We start from the raw sequence: 9318 nt of genomic DNA, 5'->3' as shown, positions 1-9318 counted from the left end.
TGAGCGTGTGTGTGTGAGCATGTTTGCATGTGTGTGTGTGAGCGTGTTTGAGCGTCTGTGTGAGAGCATGTTTGTGCGCGCATGTGTGCGTGTGTGTGAGAGCATGTTTGTGCGCGCATGTGTGCGTGTGTGTGTCTGAGAGCATGTTTGTGTGTGTGTCTGTGAGAGCATGTTTGTGTCTGTGAGAGCATGTTTGTGTGTGTGAGAGCATGTTTGTGTGTGTGCGCGCGCGTTTGTGTGTGTGAGAGCATGTTTGTGTGTGTGTGCGCGCGTTTGTGTGTGTGAGAGCATGTTTGTTTGTTTGTGTGTGTGTGTGTGCGCGCGTTTGTGTGTGTGAGAGCATGTGTGTGTGCGTGCATGTTTGTGTGCGTGCATGTTTGTGTGCGTGCGCGTTTGTGTGTGTGCGCGTGCATGTGCGCGTGAGAGTGTGTGTGTGTGTGTGTGTGAATGTTTCTGTGTGAGAGAAAAAGAAAATGTGTGCGGGCGGCGGGGTCACCTGTCCAGCGACATGAACCTAAGATTATGGTTGAGGCCGTCCTCATTGGCACCAAAGTTGGCTGCAAGCCTCTGCTCGGTGACTCTGCTCTGTTGTGTATCCTGAAGTCCACCTTGCATGATGTTTACCTAAAGGTCCAAAGCCAAATGTCCTTGACTGCTGAAGTCTTCTCCCACTGTCTGACGATTGTTGCGCAGTGTCCATTCATCTGTTATCGCAGCATATGTATGGTTTTGTTAATGTACCCTGTCCCGTGACATCCTTGCCTGCAGCGTATGAAATAGACAACATTAGCTGAGTCACATGAGTATCTGCCAATGCGCGTGTTGGGTGGTGTTCCCACATGTGATGGTAGTGCCCATGTCGACGATCTGACATGTCTTGCAGAGGTTGCCATTACAGGGTTGTGCGGTATTGTGGTCGATGTTGTCCTTAAGGCTGGGTAGTTTGCTTTGAACAATGGTCTGTTTAAGGTTTGGTGAGTATTTGGAGGCGCGACGTGGAGGCGTGGGGAAGATCTTGGTGAGATGCTCATTGTCACCGATAATGTGTTGAAGGCTGCAAAGAACTTGGTATAGTTTCTCCGCTCCCAGGAAGTACTTGACAACAAAAGATACCCTATCGATCGTATCCTGTGTCTTCTGAGGACGTCTTATGGTTTTTCGCTGTGGCTCATCAGAACTGGCAAACCATGAGTCAAGCATCGTATCCCATTCTCATGAGGGCGACCTTCAACACCTTCAGGTGTCCGTTGTGTTCCTCCACATCTGATGAGATCCTGTGTATGCATAGGGCTTGTCCGTAGGGGATGGCTTTTTTAATATGTTTAGGGTGGAAGCTTGAGAACTGTGGCATTGTGAGGTTATCTGTGAGCTTGCAGTAGACTGAGCTGTTGAGGTGTTTGTCCTTGATGGAGATGCATGTGTCCAAGAATGAGACTGATTCTAAAGCATAGTCTGTGGTAAGTCTGATGGTGGGATGAAACTTGTTGAAATCGCTATGTAGTTGTTTCAGTAATTCCTCACCAGGAGTCCAAAGGAAGAAAATGTTGTCAATGTATCTGGTGTATGGCATTGGTCAGAGGTCCTGCGCAGCAATATAGTCTTGTTCAAACATGTGCATGAAAATGTTGGCATATTGGGTATGAATCTGATCCCCATGGCTGTTTCATGTGTCTGGATGAAGAACTGGTTGTCGAAGGTGAAGACGTTGTTGTTGAGGATGAAGCGAATGAGTTGTAGGATGGCGTCTCGAAATTGGCAGATGCTGGTATTCAGTACTGAGACTGTTGCGGCGATGCTGGTGTAGAGTGCCGAAAGTGCCATTGTGACGAGGAATCCTCCTTCGACTGGTCCATGGGTGCTGAGTTTCTGTAGGAAATCTGTAGTGTCGTGACAGAAGTTGGGGGTTCTTTGTACAATGGGTTTCAAGATGCCCCCTCGACATAGCCAGAGAGTTCTTGCACAGGGTCCCATTGCCTGACATGATGGGACGTCCGGGTGTGTTAGTTTTGTGCATCTTCGGAAGGCAGTAGAAGTCCCCTATGTGAGAAGTATGTGGGATGAGAGTGCATAGGGTATTCTGAAGGTCTGGATCAAAAGTCTTGATCAGTCTGTTGAGTTCACGGGTGTGTTCTTTGGTTGGATCTGCAGGTAGTTGTCTGTTGTGTTCCTGGTTGTTCAGCTATCGATACACTTCTTTGCAGTAGTCTGTTCTATGCTTTATGACGATGTCTCCTCTTTTGTTTGCTGATTTGATGACAATGTTGTGATTGGTCTTGAGAGCACGGATGGCAGTGCGTTGTGCCTGGGTAACGTTTTGCGCTACCTCGTGAGTGTGGCTGATGAATCTGGCGTTCACGCATTTCCTGATGGTTTGAGCATACATGTCGACACTAGGGCAGTGGCCTTCCACAGGGGTCCAATTCAGCTCCTTCTTTGGTTGCTCCACCATGGATCTCTCTGTCAACTGCTCCAGTTCATTGGTTGTCTCATTGGGCTCGCTGCTGACATCTTGGAAGAATTCCTGGAGTCTCATTCATCTGATGAATTCCTCTGTGTCTGCTGCAAGACCAGTGGGGTCCATTTTGGTGGTGGGGCAGAAATTGAGTCCTCGGCTGAGAACTTCGATTTTGTCCATTGGAAGGGTGTGGTCAGATAGGTTGACAATGAATTTCCCCCTGGTGGTACCATTTCAACTGTGATACTGGGGAGACTTGATTACTGTTGGTGATGCCAAGCTTCTCAAGTTTCTTGTTCTTGATGTGCATATAGGTGGTGTAGTTCCGTTGCCTCGTCTGCTTAGCAGTGTCTCGTAATTTTCTGCTGTATCTTGTGTGCAAGCTGATTAAAGCCAGCCTGACTCCAGGTTAAAACACAGACAGATTCTAAACAAGGCCTCACACCTAAAATGCATTGTCTGACCCGAGATGTCACCTCTTGTATACACTACTAAAACCTTTAGTTATCTCGCGGCAATGACTTCAAAGAATTTCTGGGATTTGCATTTTAATCAATCAAAACCTGCATCTCCTTTCTAACTGATTAAAGATTTAACAGGAGGGAGTCAGCCAGCCATTTTAGGTTTATTCAATACCTTCGCATCAGTTGTCTGATCGTTTGATAATTTCCTTGTAAATTCTGTGTCTTTCTTTCACTACACCGGAGGAAGGAGCAATGCTCCAAAAGCTTTGTTTTCAAATAAACCTGCTGGACTATAACCTGGTGTCGTGTGATTTTGACCTTGTCCAACTCAGTCCAACACCGGTACCTCTGCATCGTCGTAACTCAAGGGAGGGTAAGGATTCACAAATGTGTGTGTCTTGATGATGACGATCATAGCTATGAAACTGATGAAAGCTGTTGTCAAATCTGACTTTTAGCCACCCTGTGTGAGTAAAGAAATGTGAATAGTGTAGCTGCATAGTGGTGCATATCAACAGCAGGTAATGCAGATATTTTTGTTGTGTAAGATGTATCTTTGTTTTATTGACTATATAAAGTTTATCTTACTTGATTTGCCTGTTCATTTCTGTTTAATTTGTGTTGCTTCTGATTCATGTTAAAATAAGTGCTGCGAAAGCTGAAAGCTTGTTGGCAGTTTTTTTCATTTAGGGGTCAATTAATTGTTGTTTTTTGTTTACGGGTTCTACCATGTACTTTGTAATCGTACTATGAATAAGCAAATTAGAATATTTGGAATTGCACGTTAACCAGATATTGTAACTCTTGCCACATTTAAGTAGCAGTTAGATATTCACTTGTGTTACTATAACCTCCACGGTTATGAATCAAGAGCTGGAAAGTTAGATGAATGTAATTAGATCTTTGTGCCTGACAAGACACAGTGGGCTGAATGGCCCGCTCTGTTGTCAGTGTATGTCCTTTCTGATTGGCTGGAAGTATTTTTATTTAACATTCTTGTCTCTGTTTTGTTTGTTACAGATAGGCTACTGTCCTTGTGTATTCTTGCCTTTGAACCTCTCAACACTCCGACTGGAAAAGATCAGTGCTTGGCCAGCATTGAGGAAGCTTTGTTCCGGCCTATCTGGATGTTCCTTTTGGCTCTGTTTAGGTAATGTATTACATATAAATTTTACAAGGAATGGATATCTGAATTTTTAATTTGGTGGAGAAAAGTTATATTTGCAGTCAACAGCATTTTTTTTAGTTTGAAAGTAGAGTTGAATGTGGTAACAAAATTGTTCCTTGTTAAAATACCATGTACTAATGCTTGCTGTAGAAGTTGAAGAATGATTTTGTGATTATTTTTCAACCAATCAAAGTAACATATACACTAAGAGCATGATCAAAGCAGCTGGCCTTGGGAAGAGGAGGCCCCACGGAGAACCAAACTCCTCTCCGGCTCCTGATCTTCCCCCACCTTCTTATCCCACATTGCCCCACATCCTGCCCTCACTTATCTGAGGCCTGGATCTTGCCATAATACTGGATGCCTTACCAACTGCTACCCCCCAACTGCAGGCCTCTGTTTAGCCGGCACCTTTTGTCATCCTAGTTATGACGTTGGCATGCTTGGTAGGTGCTGGCAAAGCAGCCTTGGCGGGTTGCTGCATTTCAGGTTGTAGACAGTACACATCGGAACAACAGTGTGCCGCTTGTTCAACTCCAGTCTAATTGACTTACTGTTATGAGAAGTGTCTAATGGACTAAACTCTCCTTTGAATTCCAAATGAAATTGCTTATGAATCTCAAATTCTGTGGGTGCTGTATACTGCTACATTTTGGTCACTAAGAAATGGCACTCGCTGTCATTTTGATCTGCTTAGTTCGAGATGTTCCAAAAATATCAAAAAAAACGTGTAAGGGAGAATTTTAACTTCTATTCAATGTCAGGTGTTAAAATTTTCAAAGTCTCAGACCTGACTTCAACCTGGATTTAACAAAAACTGGACAAGGAAGCGGGTTGGTAGCTTAAATATTTGACTTAAATTGCTTTGCAGGTGTAACATAGGACATCCAGGTTCTTGGAAATCAGGAAACGTAAGGGATGGATAGAAGCATAGCTTTGGGTTGAATTTGGGTGCATCTACGTCACTTGTGCTCCACTGCCACCTACCCTTACCTCAGCCCCCCAGGTTATAGACAAGACAGACTGGCTCCTGTGGCGTACTGTGGATTCCTCCCCGCCTGCAGAGAAGCCACATCAATCAGTCAGTTGGACTGCTGTGCAGAGATCCTGCCAAGCGAAAGATATTGCATGCTTTTGAAGTTAAAACTACACTGCATGAGAGAAAACATGAAGTTCTGGATTTCCTATTAACACCCAAGTCATTGTGTTTGAATCAGACAAAGCTCAAAATACATTGGCTTCCTTCCTTGACTGATGTGAGAAACAAAAGAGATTCAGCATTCACAGTTGATAAATGTGTATTCACTGTTTTCTTTCAGAAAAGTGAATGTACAGAGGGAAATAGCTCTTGAAAAGAGCATGAAATTGTACAAGAATGCCATCCCAGCAGATATTGGTGTTCCAGCTAAGCTTTTCCCCGAGGAATCTGCTTCAGATGATTCCTACCCTTATGAAGTGGCGGTACAGGAGTTAAGGTTAATAACCAAAGAATACTGTCCACAAAAGAAGCTGGAATGTATTGGTGAGCATTGACTATATTTAATAAAATTAATGGAATTTGATTCTGTTACTGAATAGCTCCCCTTGTGGTAGTTAAATCAGATTGATCTTGCCATTGTCTGTGTTCTGCATTCACTAATGTTTTCACTTTGATCCTTTGAAAATGCAAATTTGCTGTTTAAGTAATATTTGCTGAATTATGAAGAATTCTGAAAATCTCCAACAGAACCACAAAGTGCTAAAAACACTCAGCGGATACAACGCTATCTGAGGGAATCAGTTAACAAGACATTTTATGGATTTGGCAGATAGGAGGAGGAAAAAAAATACATCCTTCATAAGAACGCAAAGATCTTGTAGATCAATAGGACAAAATAAAGAGGAATGAGTAAAGCATGCGGAATACACAGGGAAAGGAATAGAGTAATAGTACTTAAATGGAAAATGGGAGATAGTTAAACAAGTGTGATGAGAGAAATTTGGGAAATAAAAGACATTTATAGAACGTGATGTGCAAGTCAATAAAGGGTTGAGAGGTAATCATGTATAAGGGAAATATGAGAAACATTTTATTGGTCTGCTTTTAATTGTTTATCAATTGACTATTTAGTTCAAGTGATGGTCATTAATTAGAGAACTCAATTGCAGGAATAGCTAGGAGTAGGTTGAAACTGTGGTTGTTGGGTACACAATATATAGTGTGGCTCTGTAAATAAAAGCTTGCACATACTGCATATATAAAAACTTGACTCCAGTTCTATCTTTCAGCAAGTGGCTGTAAGCAAAATAAGCATATAATTCACTTTTTTTAAAAAACACTGGGCACCAGCAAAGAGATAAAAAAAGTTTCCACAAGTCATGACATCGATTGAACTTGTTTATGCGTCTCCTGAAGGATAAATTAAAGACATATGAGGTAGCATATTTTTGTTTGTTTGTGTCAGTGACTGTGACAGAGGTACCCTTATCCTTCTCAATCTGTCTGCAATCTTTGCCATTGACCACACCACTTTCTTCCAGCATGTCTGCACTGTTGTCCACCAAGATGGAACTACTTTCATCTGGTTCCATTCATATCTAGCCAGTTGAAGTCAATCACCTACACCGATAGCTTGGGTGACTCCCGCCTGCCACTTCTCCTTTGGAGTCTGATCCCTTCTTTTTCTCATCCCAATGCAGCCCTTGGCATTCTCAGCCAAAAACACAGCATCAGTTTCCACGTGTATGCTTCTCCTTACCACCACCCTTCTCAGCCATTATCTTTCTGCAGTTTATCAGACTGCCTATCCAGTATCCAGTACTGGATGAGCAAAAATTTACTCCAACACTCTATTGGGAAGCTAGAAGTCAATGGGCTGTGCTTTACTATATGCTTTTGCCCTGACCTCAGACAGGAAAGCAGGTCCAGAATGCACACTTGCTGGCAGTGAGACCAGTTTGGCGATTTTCCTAATTGGCTACCTCTGGTCTACCGTTCAGAAAGCTGGCAACTGTGAAGCCTCAGCAGCCCTAGTGGGAGACATAAGTACAGCTAAGCTAAGTCAAAGACCTCCAAGAGCCTCAACACAGAGGTATCCTTTGACAGCTCAGTAAAAGGTAACATGTAAGCAGATGAGGTCAGGGAACCTTGCAGGGTAAATGGAGAACCTCTGTAGGTGAGGGTTGGGACTACAAGGCTGCTTTTTATGCCTCCCACTCCCCCACCCCCTGCTTCCACAAAGCCGCTAGCCTTCTACATGGAAGGAGGTTGATCCACTGTCAGCAAATTGTTGGGCTTCTGTCAGCTGGAGGCCCAAAAATTGCCCCATCCATATCCACCCTAGGAAGTTTCCCCAGAATATGACAGCAATCTCGAGTTGTTTCTTTCTATATCTACACCACCATTAAGATAGTTGCTTTCCACTCTGTAACAGTGCCTGACTGTGCCCCAGATCACCTCATCTGCTACCGAAACCTTCATTTATACTATGATTGCAATGGATGATGCTGGACCATCTTCTTCCTTCTGTACACTTGACATCATCCAAAACTCTGTTGTCCATGTTCTAATTTGGACGAGTAAGCAATATCTCAATTTTAAAATCCTTACCCTTTTTTTCGCAAATCTCCTGTTTCTGAAATTTCTTCCAAACTCTTAAACCCTCAATTCCTGTTCTCAACCCTGGCCTCTTGTAAACCTCCAATCTACTCTTGTCATTAGTAGCAGCACTTTCAGGTACCAAATCCCTTGAATTCCAACCCAAATCGTGCTTCCCTTCATTTTCCTCCTTTAAAGTGTTCTATAAAACTTGCCTCCAATCTTCTATTTATCTGCTCTCATATTTACTTGAATGGTTCAGTGTCAAGTTTTGTTTAAAACTCCTGTAAAGCATCTTAGGACGTTTCGCAATGTCAGCAATGCTGGATAAATTCAAGCTGTTGTTGCTATTAGTATTTCCCATCTTGTACAAAATTTACAAATGATTTAAAAATAAAATTTATAATACTGTTGTTTCATATTACTACAGTAAGAACACTGCGTCTTATCTGCGAGTGTGCTGAACATTACTGCAATTCTAAGGAGGCTGGTACCTTGCAAGTTGCTTCTGTGATGTAAGTGCTGTGCTTGCAGTTACGTAGACTTTTATAAAGCAGCACATTTCCTAGAAATAAATTGGAGTATTAAACAATCTTTCAAAAATGATTTACCTTCTAGTTACTGCACAGCTTCCTGTTTGTTAATTTGAATGTTTATTTCATTGAGACTTCCTCAGCCAACTCTAGTTTTGATCCTACTCAATGTTTTGTGTTTTTTTTAAGTCAGTTCACAATCTGTAAAGTTCCCTAGAATACCTGTACAATACTTATATGCTTAATATATTTCTCTTCATCTCTTTTCTCAATATTCCAGTGGTTGTAACTGGCCCACTAATGTTGATCAGATCTTGTAAACCACTGCCAAATTCTCTGGAAGCTTCTGAATTTCCTTTGTAAAACTTCAGACATTCCCTGCCTTACTTGCCGCTCCAGCCTTTCTCCTTGCCCTCTTCAAAGAGCTTCATGTTTCTGTTGAAATCACCACAGAGACTGAAGCCTTTATTTATATTGTTACAGTACAAATACAAAAAAATTGCATGGTTTACTCACCATATTCAATAGTTTATACACATTACGGAAGAACTTTTAACAATTGTTTTTATATTCTGTACCATTACCTATGTTACAAACTTGTCACTTGTATTTGTCACCTTTTTCCATTGTAAGTGTAAGTATTGGAATTTATAATGGATGTATCAAAAGTAATGACAGAATGTATAATTTAAAATTCCCAATTATCCTCTACGCTTGCTTGTCTGAACAGTGAGATCTGTCTTTTGTTATGCCCATGGGAGATCAGAAATGAAAATATTAAACAGTCTTGTGCTTTTCACACTTCTTTCAGACAAAAATGTGATAGGGTTAGGGTCCACTTTTATCACCATGAGCTTGTCATAGGGTCATATGGCACCGAAACAGGCCATTCAGTCCAACCAGCCTATACCGAACATAATCCCAAACTAAACTAGTCCCACCTGTCCGGTCCTGGCCCATGTCCCTCCAGACCTTTCACGTTCATGTACTTGTCCAAATATCTTTTAAACATTGTAATTGTGCCCACATCCACCACTTGCTCAGGAACATAGAACATAGAACATTACAGCGCAATACAGGCCCTTCGGCCCTCGATGTTGCGCCGACCTGTGAAACCAATC

The 9318-nt window shown here is 42.2% G+C and overlaps 1 protein-coding gene across 1 annotated transcript; it reads left to right on the top strand.

The window, feature by feature from the left end:
- Positions 1–3258: 3258 nt before the first annotated feature.
- Positions 3259–8179, top strand: LOC109924680 (VPS9 domain-containing protein 1-like; the record flags this gene model as incomplete). Its single annotated transcript, XM_048594246.1, has 4 exons — positions 3259–3292; positions 3940–4069; positions 5407–5609; positions 8095–8179. Coding segments are annotated over exons 2-4 (311 nt in total), but the record flags the coding sequence as incomplete, so codon positions are not given.
- Positions 8180–9318: the final 1139 nt, after the last annotated feature.

Source organism: Rhincodon typus, unplaced genomic scaffold (genome assembly GCF_021869965.1).
Source record: "Rhincodon typus isolate 14 unplaced genomic scaffold, sRhiTyp1.1 hic_rhity00007387, whole genome shotgun sequence".
Lineage (NCBI taxonomy): Eukaryota > Metazoa > Chordata > Chondrichthyes > Orectolobiformes > Rhincodontidae > Rhincodon > Rhincodon typus.
Note: the sequence above shows the minus strand (reverse complement) of the source record. Positions and strands in the feature narration are given on the sequence as shown.